At 50.9% G+C, this 19958-nt stretch overlaps 1 protein-coding gene across 7 annotated transcripts in view; it reads left to right on the forward strand.

Moving 5' to 3' along the window:
• Nucleotides 1–4835: 4835 nt before the first annotated feature.
• The window catches only part of RFX1 (regulatory factor X1), a 36955-nt gene continuing 21832 nt past the window's right edge, over nt 4836–19958 (forward strand). For 2 of the 7 annotated variants that reach the window (XM_066347496.1, XM_066347505.1), the window contains exons 1-2: nt 4840–5179; nt 14335–14702. In XM_066347496.1, the coding sequence (XP_066203593.1) occupies nt 14384–14702 (319 nt within the window). In that variant the 5' untranslated portion in view covers nt 4840–5179; nt 14335–14383. Of the gene's footprint in view, nt 5180–14319; nt 14703–19958 lie in introns of those variants that run through there. The other 5 variants (XM_066347475.1, XM_066347465.1, XM_066347482.1 and 2 more) reach the window with 5 other exon arrangements.

Raw genomic sequence — 19958 nt, forward strand, 5'->3', positions numbered from 1 at the left:
ATCCCGGGCATCTCCCTCCTGGAAGACTCATTAATTATTGGGGGGACTTGTCAGGTCTAAGGCTCAGCTGGCATTTCCAGTCAGACTGAGTGTGCTGCTGCTCCTCCTCTCCCATCGAGGGGCACATCCAGGGGCGGCAAAGCACATTGGAAAGCCCCAGAAAAGAAGACAGATTGTCTGGGCGCTGATGTCCACAGCTGTGTGACTGGAGGGGAGCTACTTCTTCTGAGTCTCTTCTCACCTGTCAAATGGGGGGGGGGGGAATATTCAACTTTTCAGGCTTATTGGGAGGATTTCATCTAGCTACTTTACTTCTCTGACCTCGCCTTCCGGTGCTTTCCTCTTTGCTCATTCTGCCCCAGCCAGATGTTTATTCTAAGAAAGAATTCAGAGCCAGACTCAAATACAAGGAAAAGGTTATTTAGAAAGTCATAGAGGTAGAAGAAGTGAGCCAGCTAGGCTGCGTGGGCTTAGGAAACAAGGTATAGAAGCAAAAAAACCCCCAAACAATCATTGTTGTTTAGGAGAAAGAGGCAAGGAAAATGTATCTGGGGGAAGGGAGTGGGGAAAGGTGAGGGTACGCTCCACAGAGAGAGCTGCACTGGGTCCTCGTCTTGATGATTTTTATCTGGAGGTTTCAGAGGAGGATCACAATAGACTTTATCAGCTTTCCAAGTGAGTTCTTTTAGGGTCGTAGTCTCTACTGATTGCCTGGTACCAAGGCAGGGGGTCATTAGTCAATGCCAATAATCTTGGTATCAGCCAGGGTATTGCTTATCTGGTTTTGCTGATTTTCTGGGCCTGGTGCTAAAATACAACTGAGGCCTAGATGTATTTTATGAGGGCCAGAACCTCATTGTCCTTGGAGCTTGGTGCTTAAGGACTATTCTCCAGACCCCCTGTTCATTTCCCCTCTAAGGGGAGGGGAGTGTCTAACCCACATAATTAGCAACATGCCAGGGGAGGGGAGGTCAGGGTAGAGTCTGAACCACATGACCAGCAATATGAAAGGTGAGGGGGTCTAAACCACATGACAAGCTATAAGCTAGGGAAGGAAAGGTTACCTGGGGAGAGATCCTTGTTTTTCCTGTTTTGCCCATTGCTAGTCACTCAAGGGCTTTCTGCCCTGGTGACCTGTACGTGGTCCATCTCCCTTGCTTTGCTTATGCCCAACTGCCTACCACAACCCCTCCTCAGGTAACACAGGCTCCAGCATTGTCTCACTCTTCTTGCACACCCTCTAATGTTGTTCCTACCTTATAACTTTATGTATTAATTTCACTAACAATTGTGTCTCCCATAGTAGAGTGAAAACTGTAAGGACTCATCTGCTTTCTTCACTCTTATAGCCTGTGCCTTGCAAGGAGGAAGTGTGATGTTGGTTGAACTAGGAAGCAGAAGCTACATTTTCTCACACAGAAGTGGAATTGGAACCTTGGGCTTTAAGTCCTTGCTTTCTTTTTCCTCCTTCCTGTCTTCAATGGGAACACTAGGGCACAAAATTTACTCGGCTGTCAAAAAAATCATCAAGATAATTTTTTTCAAAAATCAAAATTAGGCCCTGGCCGGTTGGCTCAGCGGTAGAGCGTTGGCCTGGCGTGCGGGGGACCCGGGTTCGATTCCCGGCCAGGGCACATAGGAGAAGCACCCATTTGCTTCTCCACCCCCCCTCCTTCCTCTCTGTCTCTCTCTTCCCCTCCCGCACCAAGGCTCCATTGGAGCAAAGATGGCCCGGGCACTGGGGATGGCTCCTTGGCCTCTGCCCTAGGTGCTAGAGTGGCTCTGGTCGCGGCAGAGCGACACCCCGGAGGGGCAGAGCATCGCCCCCTGGTGGGCAGAGTGTCGCCCCTGGTGGGCGTGCCGGGTGGATCCCGGTCGGGCGCATGCGGGAGTCTGTCTGACTGTCTATCCCGGTTTCCAGCTTCAGAAAAATACAAAAAAAAAATAAAATCAAAATTAATGCAAACAATGATCAAAAATATTTTTTTATTTATTTATGAATTTATTTATTAAGAGAGAGAGAGACAAGGAAGGAGAGAATAGGATAGGAGAGATGAGAAGCATCAACTTGTAGTTGCATCACTTTAGTTGCTAATTGACTGCTTCTCATATGTGCTTTGACCAGAGGTCTTAAGCTGAGCCAGTGACCCCTTGCTTAAGCCAGCGACCTTGAAACCACATTGATGATCCTCAAGCCGGAGACCCTGCACTCAAGCTGGTGAACCTGTGCTCAAGACAGATGAGCCAGCACTCAAGCTGGAGATCTCAGGGCTTCAAACCTGGGATTTCAGTGTCCTGGGTCCATGCTATACACTGTGCCACCACCGGTCAGGCAAAAAATAAATAAATAAAATTATATATAGTTTTTTTTTTTTTTAAAGTAAAAGAACTGACCCTGGACTTGCATGACTTACCTCACCCTAAAAATCAGTATGGTTTTTATTTAAAATTTTGCTATTTTGTTCACCATGGATTTATTTTCTCATTGAAAAAATATTTTCATTAGCCCTGGCTGGGTAGTTCAGTTGGTAGAGCATCCTTCTGACAGAGCAAGGTTGTGGGTTTGATCCCAGGGTACATCTAAGAACCAACCAATGGCCTCACCTGTAGTGGTGCAGTGAATAGGGCATTGATTTGAAATGCTGAGGTTGCTGGTTTCGAAACCCTGGACTTGTCCAGTCAAGGCATTATGAGAAGCAACTACTACAGCTGATGTTTCCTGCTCCTCCCCTTTCTCTCTCTCTCTCTTTCTCCCCTCTGAAATCAATAACTAAAATCTTCTTTAAAAATCAATCAATGAATGCATAAATAAGTGGAATAAGAAGTCAATGTTTGCCCTGGCCAGTTGGCTCAGTGGTAGAGCATCAGCCTGGCGTGCAGGAGTCCCGGGTTCGATTCCTGGCCAGGGCACACAGGAGAAGCGCCCATCTGCTTCTCTACCCTTCCCCCTCTCCTTCCTCTCTGTCTCTCTCTTCCCCTCCCGCAGCCGAGGCTCCATTGGAGCAAAGTTGGCCTGGACGCTGAGGATGGCTCCATGGCCTCTGCCTCAGGCACTAGAATGGCTCTGGTGGCAATGGAGCGATGCCCCAGATGGGCAGAGCATCGCTCCCTGGTGGGCATGCCAGGTGGGTCCCGGTGGGGCGGGAGTCTGTCTGACTGCCTCCCTGTTTCCAACTTCAGAAAAATACAAAAGAAAAGAAAAAAAAAAAAAAGAAGTTAATGTTTCACCCTGGCTGGATAGCTGGGTAGAGTATTGTCCAGAAGCTCAGAGGTTGCCAGTTCAATCCCTTGTCAGGGCACATGTAGGAATAGATCGATGTTCCTGTCTCTCTCTCCCTTCCTCTGCCTCTAAAATCAATAAAATAAATTAATTAATTAAAAAAAACGAAGCTGGTGCTTCTCTCTCTCTTTTCTTTCCTATCTCTAAAATAAAAATAAAAAAAAAGCCCTGGTCAGGTACCTTAGTTGTTTAGAGCATCCTCCTGAAACACAAGGTTGCCAGTTTTATCCCTGGTCAGGGAACATACAGGAATGGACTGATGTTCTTGTTTCTCTCTTTCACTAAAATCAATAAATAAAAAAATAAAATAAACCTTGGCCAGTTGGTTCAGTGGATAGAGCGTTGGCTGGAGTATGGACTTCCCCATTCGATTCAGGTCAGGGTACACAGGCAAATGACCATTTGCTTCTCTCCCTCTTCCCCTCCCCAGCCAGTAGCTGGAGTGGTTCCACCGCGCTGAGGATAGCTCCTCAAGTGCTAAAAATACCTTGGCTGATTAAGGCATCAGCTTCAGATGGAGGTTGCCACTTCAGAGGAGGTTTCTCCTCCTCTTAAAAAATAAAAAAAATAAAATAAAATAAAAAATTGTAAAAAAGAACCCCCACCATTTTATTAGGCTATTATTTATCCTGAGGGTTTAGTTGTTGCGCCCAAAGGGCTCACTCTTCTGTCTGTACCTCTTTCCCAGGGGAAACTGAGGCACGGAAGACCGGAAGAGAGGGCAGGGGTAAGGTGCAGAGCCCTGATAAGTGGCTGGAGCACCCCACAAGGTGCGGGGGGGGGGGCTGTCAAGACTGATCTTTTTTTTCTCCGTCCCCTAGAAGCAGCTAATTAAGTCCTCCACCCGCGAAAGACCTTCCCAGGGCGCTCGCGTTGCCTGCGGGGCCGAGGTAGCTGTGGTCAGTCCGCGGTGACCTTTCTGGGCCTGATGGGACTGGGAGGCAGGTGAGGGCGCGCGGCGGCCACGCACAGGCCCGGTCTGGGCCGAGATGCCCAGGGTGGGGTCGGTCCAGGCCTGAGAACTGGTATCAAACTCCGCTTTGGCTTCCCACAACTATCTCATTATCATAGGGAAATGAGGGGAAGGGCAAGAGTGCCCCGTGATGTCATCGAACCCCGAGCCGAGCCTCCGCCGCTGGCGTCACAGACGAGCAGCACTGTGTCACCGCATTCCTCCCGTGATATTAGCGCGGGAGGCCAAGAACTGGCTCACCGGGAAAGCGAGAAATCTGAAGAAGGAGATCTTTTCTTTCTCCCCCTTGTACTTGGTAAGGAGTTTATAGCACATAAGCGCGGACTACCACTCCCAGCTAGCCTTGCGTGCTGCGCATGGGCGCGGCCTCCAGTTAGCAAGCGCGGCAAACCTTTTGGGTAAATTGACGTCCCTTTAGTCGAACCAGAGCGCAAATCAATACCAACCTCACAGACCCCACCCCTTTATTCTTAGCCCGCTGCTTCCTTGCGGGAGTGACCGGCTTCGCTGCCTTTGAGGGTTCAGTTTCCTTTGATGGACATTCCTACCGATAAATCAGAGCACCAGGAAGTCGAGAGGGTGTTGAAAAGCGTGCCTTGAGACCAATAATTTAGCGGCAGGGCCCAGCGCTGTCCAATCACTTCCCGCAGCGTCGCCAATCATCCAGGACCCCCGCCTCGGCTCGTGACGTAAGTAGGGTGGGTAGCAACAGTTGCCCCGGTGAGGGAAACGGAGGCGCCATAGCCACGGTAGTCGTGGCGACCAAGCAACCCGGCAACGCGAGTCAACAACAACAACCGCCCGGCCGACCCCCACCCTCACCCCTGGCCCGGCCTGGGGACCCCAGCACGTTCTGTCCCCCTCCCAACAACGCCTCCGAGACCTCTGGAAAGCCCTTCTGCAGACAGAAGTGGAGAGAAGCCGAGGTAACCGGGGCAGCCCGGGTTGGCGGTCTGGGCCGGGGAGGATAAGGAGGCCCGGGTGGCAGGTGTTGCTGTAATCATAGTCCCGGGTAAGGGGCGGACGGTCAAAATGGCGGCGACTGTCGGGACCGTGGGGGAGGGGGCCGGGACCTGGCTGGGGCGATACCACCCGCCCTAGGCCCCGCTGCCCGGCCCCCGCAATGGGCGGGTGCTCGCAGGCCTGTGGCGAGTGGAGGTCGGCAGGCCCGGGCGGGGGGCTTTTATATATCGGGAGTTGTGGAGGGGCGGGTCTGGGGAGGTTTGGCCAATAGGAGCTAGGGAGGGGCGAGGCGGGGCCGAGGTTGGTGGGCGGAGCCAGGCCTCAATATGTGGGCGGGGCCGTCCTGTGCACCCTGCAACAGGGTGGGGCAGCTGTCGCGGGCCTTACGGTTCTCCCAAGTGTGGGGAGGCCACCTGTGCCTTGCCCCTTTAAAATCTTCCCAGTCCCGAGGACTCAGTGCCTGCCGCAGCTGAGTCCTCAGTTTTTAATCCTGTAAAATGGGGATAACAATTGTCGTCCCCCCTTTTCTACATTTCAGAGATTCCTAATTCCTTTCAAGACTTTATGGTTCATCTTTGAACTTTTACCCCATCTACTGTTTCTGAATGTGTTTGATAGATTTACTGTAAGCTAGTTTTTATTTCAATCCTGCAGGACTCTCCTAATTATATGCTTCTTCTCCCTGAGAGGAGGAAAAGAAAGACAAAGTTTAATGGAGAAGCTGTGGGCTTATGACTTTAGCCTGGAAGATTTTGATTTGCAGAAATCAAAGCTGGTGGCAGGGAGGAGTGATCTTGAATGACTGAATTGGAAGAACAGAAACTTGATTGCTTCTCTGGTGGCCACTGTCTTAGACCTGGTGTAGTCCCTGGGCAGGGGGCTTGTCATTGGAGGTGGGACCATTCCTAGCTATTCTGCCCACTGGGGTCTTCCTGGCAAATGGTGCCTGAGGAAGTTTCTTAGATTTATTAAGCTGCTTTTCTTGGCCAGACACATACTTTTGTGTCAGTCACGTTGGTGTCAACTGGGTCACATGTTACTGAGGAGGTACCAGCCTCCAGAGCCACATGGGCAGAAGGAGGGGGGAGGTCATGTTGGTCAGTAGGAAGGGGAAGTAAGTGTCGCACACGTGTTAGAGGAGAATCTGAGCCACTGCTTTGGCAGATGACAAGGTCTGCCAGCCTGGGGAAGAATTTTTTTTTTTTTTTAAATAGCCAGCCAGGTCAAATCCACTTTTTCTAATCTCCATCTTGCTTTGGAGCTTGGCATCAGCAGAGCTGAGTGGCAGTGTGCAAAATGCCACTTTGAAAATCAGTCAAGCTTCATTCAAGGTGAAAGGTCATGTTTCAGGCTCTCCCAAAGCTTTCCCCAAGAATTTAAAATCAGGCTAGGGAGGTGGGTCTCATTTCTGCAGGGAATTTTCCTAGCACATGCCCTCTTTGAGAGATGGTGCAGTACCCTTTGAAAGTCAGGAAAGATGGAGATTAATTTTTAGTAAAGATCTAGAAATAATTGAATTGCCAGAAAGATCACCACCTGTTGGAAAAGAGAATTTTGAACAGAAAGAGATGATCACAATTATCTAGTCTTGTTGACTGCCCCCCACTTCCCATAACTTTTATACTTAAAGGGCTCTAGTCCAGAAGGTCATTTGACTAGGGTAGGAACACTGGCTTGGTTTGCTTGCCCTTGAAACAGTCAACTGCTTTCTAGCTTTGTGCTCTTAAGCAAGTTATTTAACTTCTCTGAGCTTCAGTTTCCTTCAATCCAATCTGGGGCAGTGATCATTGGTAATGATTTTAATCTCATGTTACTGTGTTATGGATTCCATAAAAGAATACAAGTTAAGCATTAAATACATAGTAATTACTCAAATTGTGTTAGCTGCTGCTGCCATTATAATGATTGCTACTTCCTGCTCAGCCCTCAGAATTATACCATTTGCATTTATTTTTACCATTTTAAATGTGATGAGAACCTAGTAGCTTGAAAGGTTGACTCTCTTGCTAGGCTGTGTGGCTGGTGACAGGAATCCCAGGATGCCAGTGGGAAGGTGTCACTCTCCTAAGGCCCTTCTCTGGTTTTAAGAGTATAGCCAGAAAGAAAAATTGTCCCTGGGCCCTGGGCCTCCACTCAACCCCAAGCCTTCCAGGAGACAGCTTTGTGAGCTGAGGGTATGGGTATCATGGGAAAGATATCTCTGGAGCTGAGGTCCTTGCCCTCTCCTCTTCATATATCCCCTAGTATGGGGCTGAGGACAGGGGATGGGTCCGGCAGACACCCCAGGACATGGCCTGCAGATACCAACCGCAGGGCAATGTGCATAATCCTTCCTGCCTAAAGACTTACAATCTCCCTTGGGATATTGACAAGGAGGCATGACCCCCCCCCCCCCCCCCCCCCCCAGCACAAGCCTGCTGCTGGCAGGAGGCAGTAACTTTTTCACAAGGTCTCACCAATCAGTATATTCTAACCAATTTGGACACTACTAGCAGTGTGTTCCCAGCCTTTGGACACTCATTTGACAGTAAAAATTGAGCACCCATGTGTGTTCTAGGAGCTGGGGTTGGAGTGGTACACATGCTGGGTAGGCCTCTGCTTTTGGGGAGCTTCCTATCTGGTTGTGGAGGGAAGAGGACCTATGAGTAAGAAAATAAACAAGGAAATCCAAGGCCAGGAAGAAAGTAAAATAGTAGTATGTGCTCCAGAGTGCTGGGAGTGGGACACTTGGAATCTAAGAAGGGGACAAATGAGCTGAGACCTGAATGATAAGAAGGAGCCAGTGGTGGAGAGTGGAGGTGGAGGTGAGGAGAGCATGCCTATAGAGAGAAGAGCTGGTGCAAGTCTTGAGGCTGGAGGTGGCCCAGGGAATTTGAGGAATGAGAGCCATTGTGGCTAGGACACCCAGAGTGGAAATGCAGGGGTTGGAGGGGCCAGATCCCATGAGGCCCTTGGGGTCATGGGAAGGGCTGTAGATTTTATTTATTCTCTGTGATGGAGAGCCTTGGAGCCTTTTGAATAATGTTTGTGTTTTGAAAGGATCTTCACTATGGAGGTAAGATTGAAGCCTGGAGCCAGTGACAAGGCTGTGGCAGGGGTCCAGGCAAGTGATGAGATAATGGCAGCTCAGACTTGCATGGTTGATGAAGATGGAGAGGAATGCCCAGCTTTAGGGCCTATTTTGAAGGAATTATTGACAAGTCTTAGAAACTAACGGGGTATAGAGGATAAGGGAAACCTATATCGTTATAGTTAATTTCCCCATTCCTCTGTAAGTTAATTACTGAAGCCATTCTACAGATGAGGAGGGTGAGTTTTCTTTCTCTTTCCTTGGAAGGGCCTCATTGAAGGTCTAAACTATTTGGTTATAGGATCTGGTGTCCAAAATGGGGCACCAACTATGGCTACCACCTGTTTTTATGTGGCCTGAGAGCTAAGAAAGATTTTTATATTCTTAAATGATTGGTGAGGGGCAGGAATCAAAAGAGGGATATTTTGTGACAACAGATAATATGTCATGACATGTGAAGATTATATGAAATTCAGTCTCAGTGTCTAGAAATAAAGTTTTATTGGCACAGAGCCACACTTGTTTACATATCATCTGTGGTTACTTTCACACTGCAATAACAGAGCTGAGTTATTACAACAGAGACTGTCTTCCCACAAAGACAAAAACGGTGACTGTCTGACCCTTTGCAGAAGTTTGCTCCTGATTTAGAGTAATTAATTCATTCTCCAAAAATATAGCTGTTGGCTTTGAAGATAGGTGCAGCCATTGGTGCTTTTCTTGGCAGTTTCATTGCCAAGGAACAGATTTGCTTAGTGATTTCTTGTTTCATGTACTCTGTTCCATCAAGAAAGGGTTCTCATGCGCCCTGGCTGGTTGGTTCAGTGGATGGAGTGTCAGCCCTCTATGCAGGTGTCCCGGGTACAATCCTTGGTCTGGGCACACATGAGAAGTGACCATCTGCTTCTCTACCCCTCCTTCTCCCGCTTCTCTCTCTCATCCCCTTGTAGCTAGTGGCTCAATTGGTTCAAGAGTTGGCCCTAGGCGCTGAGGATAGCTTGGTTGGTCTGAGCATCCGCCTCAGGCGCTGAGGATAGCTCAGTTGATTTGAGCATCAGCCCCAGATGGGGGTTGTTCGGTGGATCCCGGTTGGGGTGCATGAGGGAGTCTGCCTATCTCCCCTCCTCTCACTTAATAGAAAAGATAGGCCCTGGCCGGTTGGCTCAGTGGTAGAGCGTCGGCCTGGCATGTGGAGGTCCCAGGTTCAATTCCCGGCCAGGGCACACAGGAGAAGCGCCCATCTGCTTCTCCACCCTTCCCTCTCCTTTCTCTCTCTCTCTCTCTCTCTCTCTCTTCCCCTCCCACAGCCAAGGCTCCATTGGAGCAAAGTTGGCCTGGGCGCTGAGGATGGCTCCATGGCCTCTGCATCAGGCGCTAGAATGGCTCCAGTTGCAATTGAGCAACGCCCCTGATGGGCAGGGCATCACCCCCTAGTGGGCTTGCTGGGTGGATCCCGGTCAGCCGCAAGAGGGAGTCTGTCTCTCTGCCTACCCGTTTCTCACTTCAGAAAAAAAGAAAAAGAAATGGTTCTCATGTTCAAAGGAATGGGGAATGCCTCGTGCTATCTAGAGATTTTTTATTTATTTCTCTCTAGGGAATACCCTAAAGAACTCTGCTTAATCTGGTCATCTACAGGTGGAAAAAAGAAAAAAGGGTTCCCTGGTCAAATAATTATGAGAAACTTAGCATTTTGTATTGCCCCTTCGGGAGATTGACAAGGACAGTGCTAAGGAGATCTCCAACAGAGAAGTTGGTTTAACTGGTTTGTATATTCCCTCCACCTTTGAGCTCAGCCTTTCAGCCCTCATGTTGCTTCCTTCTCCTGACCTTGAATGGAAGGAGTGAGACCCGCAGGCCTTGTATCTTAAGGAGGAGAAAGCACTAGAGAGTATGGAACTTTTAAAACCCTTTTTTGGTGGAAGGGGCCAAAAAGGGCCAGCTCTCCCAGGGCTGAGAAAACCCAGGCAAGGGTCTCTCAGAAAGTACCCCAGGACCACCTGACTCAGAATCATCCAGGGGTGGGAGTAGCTCAGACAGCAGACTCCAGGGCCATCCCAGACTGGAGTAGGACCTAGGACCTGAATTTAACCAGCTCCAAATGGTGCTAATGCAGAATCGGATTCCCCTCAGTGCTTCCTTCCAAGTGCTGAAGGGTTGTGCCTATCTCCTTACCTCTTCATCCCCACCCAGCACAGGTATTTGTTGAATGAATAATAATAATAGCTTCTATTTCTCAGTGCTCCTTGAGTGCTGAGATGATCTAATGGGATTTTTACAATGACCCTATGAATTAACTGTTCTCATCACACCTAGGTGACAGATGGAGAAACTGAGGCCAGTAATATGTTCATGATTTTTTTTTTTTTTCTAATTCAATAAGAGGAGGGGAGGCAGAGAGATAGACTCCCGCATGTGCCCGGACCAGGATCCACCTGGCAAGCCCACTAGGGGGCGATGCTCTGCCCATCTGGGGCTTTGTTCTGCTGCTCTGCAACCGAACTCTTTTTATCACCTGAGGCGAGGCCATGGAGCTATCCTCAGCGCCCAGGGCCAACTCTCTCCAGTCGAGCTGTGGCTGCAAGAGTGGAAAAGAGAGAGAGACACGAGGCGGGGAGGGTTGGAGAAGCAGATGGGCGCTTCTCCTGTGTGCCCTGACCAGGAATCGAACCCTGGACATCTACATGCTGGGCGAACATTCTACCACTGAGCCAACCAGCCAGGGCCATGTTCATGAATTAAGAGACAGGCCAGGGTTAATTTTGAGGTGTGTCTGATACCAGCTGGATGTGTGATGGTTGGCTCTACTGACTTGAGGACTCCAGCTGGGTCAGAGTTTGGATCTGGGATGCAGCCTCTCTAATGCTGGCAGGAAGGAGTTTGGGGAAGGCAGAGGCTAGAGGACAATGTCTTTTCCCTGTGCATGGCAGACAGCAGCCTCTTAACTTTCCAGGTGGGCAAACTCCCCCAGCTGCCTGAATTACCAGCAGGGAAGCACTGAGACCAGCCACCGATTCACAGGGCCGGTGGATAGCTCCCCATCTGCCTCTGCCCTTCTGTCCTTAGTGACCTGGCTTGCTAGGTAAGGTAGCTGCAGGGTTCTGCCGGCTTCTGTGCCAGCCAGCAGAGTTGTGCAGCACCTCCCTGGCCTTCCCCAAGCCCAAAGAGTGGGCACAACCAAGTCCAGACAGAAGCCTCTTTTCTTTTGTACTCTACAGCCCAGAGGCAGAACCTAGCAGCTCTGTCCTCCTCCTTAGAGCTTTTTTTTAAAAAAAATTATTGATTGATTTTAGAGAGAGGGGAAGAAAGAGAGGCAGTGAAGGGGCAGTGGGAAGCATCAATTTGAGGTTGCTTCTTGCATGTAGATAGTTACTTCTAGCATGTGCCCTGATGGGGCAAGCCTGGGGCCTTGAACCAAGGACCTCAGTATTCCAGGTTGGCACTTTATCCACTCCTCCACCACAGATCAGTCTCCTTGGAGCTTTGTTAAAGGGCCCTGGGTGATGATGTGAACCAGAGCCCTTTCCTGAGTGCTTATCTTGTACTGAGTGTTTGGCTAGGCTTGTCCACATGACCAGACTGAACTCCTCAGCAACCCTGTGTTGTAGGACTTCAGTCCTCCCATTTCACAGATGGGACAGTGGAGGCCCAGAGTGAGGAGGCTCTTTTCCACCTCATACTGCTAGGAGATAGCCAAGTTCAAGTCCTTTATTAGCCCCATCCAGGATTTGTTTCTCATCCATTGTCCCAGTAGAGCCCGAGCTCTATGTCGCTTAGGCATCCCTGATTCGACTTCCCCGTGCAGTGGGACACTCCTGCTTAATGGCAGGGCTGTCAGCCTCTTTGAGACTACTCTTGAGGTGGCTATGAGGATTCTACTTATTGGTACTGAGACCAATTGCCACCTGAGAAAAGACACGACCAACACAAAAGTTAGTTGCAAGAATCATACAGGCAATTTATTACTCACAAATCCTTATGATGTGCCTGGGTACAGCTTAATGGGGCCCTGTCAGCGTGCTCCTCTCGGCTGTGCTTGGTCAGAGTGGAGGAGACAGTCCACGTCAACGTTAGAGTCTAGGTGACTACCACAGCAGGGGGGACCTCTTGGCTTTAGTACCTTTTTCTGGCATACACCTTCTAACAGGTGTTAATCTATGGGATTATCACATCAAACCACTTTTTTGGGAGTTTCTAGCAGAGAGCCCTTTTTTATGTTAATCTACAGAGTTGTCACATCAAGCCATTTTTTATCTATATATTACTTCACACACACACTAACTGGACTAGGCAAAAGGCCTAGTCATATCTGTACACACTAGATTAGTTCCCATCCAGAGGGTGTAGCCTTATTCACTTGCCTTAATGTCTTTTAATAGTATTATATCCTAATTTATTTCTATATATTTTCTATATTTCTATATATTTAATTACTATAACATTATATTACTGTAACATTCATCTTGCCCCCTGCTGATTCAGACAGCTCTTGGATCCCAGGAAGGGAGATACAGGGGAAACACTTACTACCCAGCATCCTTCAGGCTGCTCAGCTGGGCTCCCTGCTCACCATTTCTGCTGCTCTTTAACAGGGGCCAGTGGTGGGTGGCTTACCTCTGGGGGCAAGGAGTGGAAGGTAGGGGTCAGGGGAAAGAGGGGCCCTCAGGTTGCCTCATCTGAAAATTTCCTGATTGTGAGAAATAAATGATCCTGGTTCCCTCAATAGGGCTGGGGGCTAAGAGCACATCTGGGGGTCAGAGAAACCTGGGTTCAAATCCTTCCCTCCCTTGTGCATACCCCTTAGCAACTCACCCTGGAAGCCTAACATTGATCATCCTAAAAATGGTCATGCTGGCTTCTCTCTCACCAGGCTGGTTCAAAGGAAGGAGTCACAGCAAAGAGCGCTTGGGGCTTCTCCTCAAGGAGCAGCATTGTTTTTCTCCTCTTCCTTCCCCTTGAAAGCCCCACTCTTAAATTGGATCTCAAGCAGAGTTCTCAAACTAAAATAACTCCAGGGGCAAGGTAGGGCCATGAAGGTGTAGAGCTGGAACTTTACCTCTGAACCAATCCAGCATTTTCCCACTGCCCTTAGGTGCTCAGGAGCTGGGGATGGGCTGCATTATTTGGGGTGGGGGGACAGAAACTGTCTGCCTATCCCCTGCTGAGGCTGGACCTAGGACCTGGGAGAGGGACCATGATTATTCAGCAGCCAGAAGGGCTGCCTCTTCTGGTCAGATGGGCCTTAGGCACCTGCTAGACCTGCCCTGTGGCCCCAGAAGTGCACTCTCCACATGATGAGCTCACCTATGGCACGTTCACCTCTAACGGCCCCTGGACTGAAAGCCGCTGTGGCCATAAGAAGTTCAGGGAGGGTTTTTGGACTCAAACATTTTGCCTGGTGTCGGGCAGTCCACTGGGAGTGATAGTCAGCCAAGAATCCAAGCCCAGATGGTGGGCACATATGGAGGTAGCATGGGCTGACTGGCAGACAGCTGTACCCAAGACTTTCCTTCCCAGCGGTTAGCTAGTTAGTCAAGTGCTCAGAGCACCCAGGGTTCCAGCTCAGCCTTGCTGCCTCCCTGCTCTGTGGCCTGGGGCAAGCTCCTTGACCTCTCTGAGTCTCGGCTTCTCATCTGGCAAAGTGAACCCAAACCCAGATGTGTTTGTTGCAGAATTTAAATGAAATAATGTAAAGCACAGTGCCCAGCCTCTAGGAACCCTCAAGGGAATTGTGTCATTTGTCCTGGGGGAAGGCCGGATGAGTTTCCCCTGGCACAGGGGTCCCCCAGGCACCAGGAGGTGAGACAGAAGGAGTAAGGAGTCCTGGGCAAGGGTAAGTGGAAGAGTTGCACAGCAGCTTGGTCCATACTCAGTGCCCCTGTAGTGATGGGTTGGTTATATCTGGCCACCAGCCTCCGGATCTAATTAAGTTAGTGATGAACCCAAATGTGTCTCCAGGGAGCCAGGAGCTGTCCCTGGTTTCCTCAGCCTGTAGATTAATTTTTGTTTTTCCTTCTTTTGTTGTTTCTCCCCCCGCCCCTTCTTCCCAAGGAAGAAAAAAAAAAAAGCCTTATTTATTATCATTTTCCCCACTGTTGGCATGGCAACACAGGCTTATGTTACTGAGCTACAGGCAGCTCCACAACCCTCCCAGCCACCACAGGCCCCGCCTCAGGCCCAGCCACAGCCACAGCCACCGCCATCAGCAGCACCCCAGGCCCCCCAGCCACCTGCTACCGCCACTCCCCCGCAGCCCCAGTATGTCACCGAGCTGCAGAGCCCCCAGCCCCAGGTGCAGCCACCAGGCAGCCAGAAGCAGTTTGTGACGGAGCTCCCGGCTGCCCCCACGCCCTCACAGCCAGCCAGCACACCTGCCCCGTCCTCGGTGTCCCAGCAGTACATCGTGGTCACCGTCTCTGGTAAGTGGACATGTGTACAGGGTCCGGGTACTCTTTGAACAACTCCAAGAGGAGCTTTTAGGGGCATCCTGACAGTGAGGGTTGTCACTGTGCCTGTTACCAAGATGGCAGCTTTCAAACTCTCCAGGATTCTTGGGCAGGACTTGTTGGGCATCTCTGGGAAGGAGTTTTCAAGCCAGCAGGGAGGCCTCTGTGCCCCCAATTCCTCTCCACCAGGGCCACTCTTAGAGCTGTTGCTGTCCATCCCCAGCTAAGATGCTACTTGAAGAAAGGACTAGACAGTGGAGTTAAAGCTCATAAATCTGGCAGAGGCGAGGGCGGCACTGCAGGTCTGGCCTCACTGCTCTCAGCCCCTGGGCCACCCTGCCTCAATTTCCTTATCCCGAACAGGATCCTGATGGTTTCACATGCCCCGGGGATGTGTGTGAGGTGCTTATGGAGGCACTTTAGGGAGAATGGCAGGAGGGCCTGAAGGCATCACCTTCCTTCCTTTCCTGTTTCATTTTTGGCAGAACATGGGCCAAGCAGGGATCTTAGCTGGACAAGTTTGAGTATGTGGCCAACAGTTCCTGTTTCTCACTGTGGCCACACATTTGTGTTGCAAATGACCAGGAAACTTGGGCCATGACACCCATGGTTCCTACCTAGAGCATCTAACCCATGCCTTGGTTCCTGCCAGGACCAGGACAGGCTGGGCAGAGGGAGAGTATACAGCTCAGACTAGGACTGGGCGCTGTTAATGGTTTCTACTGTGCACTGAGGAGGGGGGAGGTAGACAAAAAAACAACTAGTTGTGACTGACCCAATCCTTTTGGAGTGAAAAAGGAAGTGGCAGTGTCACAGTGCTTCCTGGGGGCTGTGGAAGGGGCAGGCTAAGGCTGAGCTTAGGACCATCAATGATAGTCAAATATGTGGCAATTGACATGGCCCCATGGGACTAGGTCAGATGTAGCTGGGGCTACATCTGGAGATTCCTGGCAGTTTTGGGGTCCCAAGATAGGGCCAGGGGGTGGGAGCAGGCAGGAGTTCAGAGCACTGACACTTTACCACACAGATGGTGTGGAGGGATGTTCATGAGAGCCATGCTGAGAACACTGGGTTGAAGCCAGGCCATGGGCATGGCCAGGGTTCTTAGGCCACAGATCTCCGGGGGTTCTCAGCACTGTCCAGTGATCCTGCTACATCTTGCTAATGTACCCCCACTGTTGTAGAAACCCACTTTCCCTCTACCCCCCCCCCCCCATCACCTTCCTCTCACTCTGTGTTCTCAACCCCTGACCCTGCTGCTGACCTCACTGGGGACAAGGTGTCATGTCATGTGATGAGGATTCCATTCCCCCCACCCCACCCCCTGCCAGCCAGCCTCCCAGCTCCCAGGGTCCATCGGCACCTACCAGCTCTGCCTGTCCCAGGCCACCTCCTCCAGGACTTGCTCCTGCCACCCCAGCCTCATCATTCGATCCCTATCTTGCATTCTTTCCCACCTACCCACAAAAATGAAACAGCTCCCGTTTTAACTAGGACCGACCCCACCCCAGGGCCGGCACCACCTCCAGCTGCTGCCAGTCTCCTCTTCCCTTTTAGTCAAAATTCCTCACAGGATTTGTCCTCCCTCTTCACCCAAGCTCTCTCCTTAGCCATCCACACTTTTCCTCCCTAGAGTCCTAGTTGGGGTCACCATCCTCCCAGAGATGCCCTCCCGCCCTGGTCTCTACCCACCTCCCTGCCACCCCTTTTCCATCTCCTTTGCTGCTTCCTCCTCACCTCCCTGGCCTCATCAGCAATGACTTCATCAGGCCTGTGACCTCACTTCACTCCAGTGGTTCATCCTTCATGGTGGCCTTGTCCAATGTCTGCTTTCAATGCCACCTCTATGCGACAATACCCACATTGAGGTCTGTGCGTAGGCCACAGCCTTGAACCCCAGGATCCTGGTTTAGCCTCCTGTGGCCATTCACTTGATAGAACAGGCCTCTCAAGCCACCATGGCCAAATGGAACTTTGGATTTTTCTCAATTCAAATCCTCCCTCCTTTGATGCTTCCTCATCCTCATAAATACCACCCCCAGACCTGGGTCAGCCTTGATTCCTGTTTTACCTATCCTTGAGCAAGAATGGTTCTTGGCTCCACCTCCTAAATCCAGCCACTGCCCCACCTCCATGGCCACTGCCCTGGTCCAACCTCCATTCTCATCCTTCAGTCTTTCCCCTGCAACAGCTAGAGGGAGCCTTTTGACAACTATCATAGATCCCTTCACATCCCATCTCAGCCCAGCTCAAGCCAAGGCAGGTGGCCCTGGGGCACTCTCTGAGAAACCCTGGCTCAGGCTTTCTGGGTCTTAGGACGTCTGCTCCTTTATAGCCCTTCCCATATGAAAGGGTTTAAAAGCTCCATACTTGCCCAGCCCCTCCTGGCCCCACTGCAGTCCTCAAACTCCTGCCCCAGCCTCACTGACCTTCCTGCAACTCTACAAGCCCCTAGGCCTAGTCCAGCCTTCAGGCCTTTGTGCTCTCAGTGTCCTCGGTTGGAGCACTCCCATCCTAGACTTGGACTTTCATCCCTCGTGTTTTTCCAGTCTCTGCTCAGATGCCACCTCCCTGATGCCCACTCCATCTCACCTCCACTCCTACTCCTTGTCACCTTATTTTGCTTTATTTTTTATTTTATTTTATTTTGGGGTGTGTGTGTGTGTGTGTGTGTGTGTGTGTGTGTGTGTGTGTGTCAGAGACAGAGTTAGAGAGAGGGACAGATAGGGACAGACAGGAAGGGAGAGAGATGAGAGACATCAATTCTTCATTGCGGCTCCTTAGTTGTTCATTGATTGCTTTCTCATATGTGCCTTGACTGGGGGCCTTCAGCAGACCAAGTAACCCCTTGCTCGAGCCAGTGACCTTGGGTCCAAGCTGGTGAGCTTTGCTCAAACCAGATAAGCCCGCGCTCAAGCTGGCGACCTCGGGGTCTCAAACGTGAGTCCTCCGCATCCCAGTCCGATACTCTATCCACTGCGCCACCGCCTGGTCAGGCTTTATTTTTCTTCTTAACAATCATCACCACCTGAAATGATGATGATGATGATGTCTATCTCCATTACCTGTGAGACCAGGTCTCTATCTGCTGAGTCTTTGTGGAATGACTGATGAACGCTGGCCTGACCCCCAATATAGCCTTCACAACCAGTCAGCCCCTGGGCCACTCAGAGCTGGCAGGAGGCCTTGCCTAGCACAAATGGAGGGCTTTGCTCAGCTCCAGGGCATTGATTGGCCCTGGACCTCCTAGATATTATTGGCTTTAGCTGCCTTCTGGTCCAGGGTCTCTAGAGCAAGGGTCTAGAATGCACAGCTCCAAGCCCCAGACCTCCCCAAATGCCAGCCCACCTAGTCTTATCCCCTCCTCTCCTCCAGCTCCTTCTGAAACTCCCCCATGCCCCAGGGAGGATCTGTGCTTAGAGGTCAAGATTATGTGTGGTCTTTTGGGTCTTAGCAGGATTCTTACTAGCTGTAGGGCCTGGGGAGGTGGCCTTCTCCCTCCACCTACAGTCTTCCCACCATGCTGTAGGGCATTCTGGGTTATTGGCATGACTCTTGGGATCCCTTCTTTGGTGGTAGCTTAATTGTCTATTACAGTGGTCCTGGGAGATTTCTTTTTCCTGCTCCTGGCTCTGGCAGGAGTGAGCCTATCTCTAGAAGGGTGACTGAGCAATGCTTCCTAGATCTGTTTTGAGGAAGGGGAAATTAGCTGGCAGCCTGCAACTGTACTAGCTTCTCTGTTGACCCTTCCCCATCCCCTTGCAGTGATTTCCTAGGTTTCCACCATGACCCTTTCGAACCTAAGAGTGCCTTTGGGCCACATGAACCAGTCCCAAGGTGGGGGTTAGGGAGTATAAATGATACCAGCAAATGCAGCAAGGTGCCTGGGGCTCCTCCAGGGCCAGAAGCAATCTGAGCTGATCAGGGACCCAGGGAATCTCAGGGAGGGGGCAAGAAGAGGCCTGGACCTAGACTGAGAGCCAGGCTGGCAGCTAGCTAAGGCAGCACCAGAAGGCAGGCCATCCAGCTCTGTCCTCGGGGACTCTGTCCTAAAGTGACTTAGAGGTGATGGGAAGGCAGCTCAAATTTCCCTGCTCAGAAACAATCCTCTAGATCCATGAATCCCATCTTCAGAAGCCACCAGACTCTTTGCCAGAAATTCGAGGCAAAAGGAAGGCTCTGTGCTTCCTGGCAGTGACCCCAGGACAGTGAAACCAAGCCTGCCTGTCAGGAATGGAGCTAAGCCGAAGGAGGGACTGTGTCCAGCCTCTCTTCCCTACTTCTCTCTCACTTGGAGTCCTTGGGAATCCCAAAGACGTGTGCATGGGAGAGGGACATGGAGGGTGGGGGTGTGTATGGTTTCCCCACAGATGGGGAAACTGAGCTCAGGGCAGATAAGGGATATAGGACCCTGGAGGCGGCAGAGGCCCAGACCCACCCACTCCTCAAGTGCCCCTGACTGAAATCATCCCTGGGAGCAAAGGACTAGTGGATAGAGGGCCAGACTGTTCCATCTATTGTCCATGGGGAATGGGCCTCCCTCAGCCTCCCCCAAGTAGCTCGTGGCACTTGAGGTGTGAGTAGGTCTTGAAGGGGAAGTTCAGAGCCCAGAGAGGACAAGACACTCATCAGATTGAGGGAAAGGAAATCAACTGTCACTTCCTGACTAGAGACTTGAGACTATGGGGCCCTCCCTGATCTCATGCACATGCATAGAATGGAGATGGGAGGCAGACAGATGCAGATGCTCTCAGACTCCACATTCCCCACCCACACACACATCTTGTGCAAAACACAGGTAGACAGGGCACACAGGAAGTCCCTCATCCAAGAAATAATCCAGAACCTTACCTTCTCATCTTCCTGCAGCCCAGCCTGCCTTACTGGCCTGGCAGACATGGGGGTCTCAGCCTTGGGGGCTGCCCCAGAGGCAGGAGATAGGCAAGACTGCTTCCCAGGCTTCCCCAATCCAGGCAGATGTCTGATCTTCTGAGGGTCCTGCTCTGGGATCAGCCTTGGCATTTTCATCAGAGCTGCTGGGCCTAGGAGTGTCTGGAGCCAGCCCTCTACTCTTTGCCTACCCTACACCAGGCCAAACCTGCCACAGACCTCCTTGGTTGGGCACCATCCCTTGGGCTGGGTCTGGTCCCTATGCCTCACAGATACCACAGATACCAGGTGTTCCAGGCTCCTCACATGACTCAGTTTTCTTCCAAAAGGCTGTCTCAG

Source organism: Saccopteryx leptura, chromosome 1 (genome assembly GCF_036850995.1).
Source record: "Saccopteryx leptura isolate mSacLep1 chromosome 1, mSacLep1_pri_phased_curated, whole genome shotgun sequence".
In the NCBI taxonomy this organism is placed as follows: domain Eukaryota; kingdom Metazoa; phylum Chordata; class Mammalia; order Chiroptera; family Emballonuridae; genus Saccopteryx; species Saccopteryx leptura.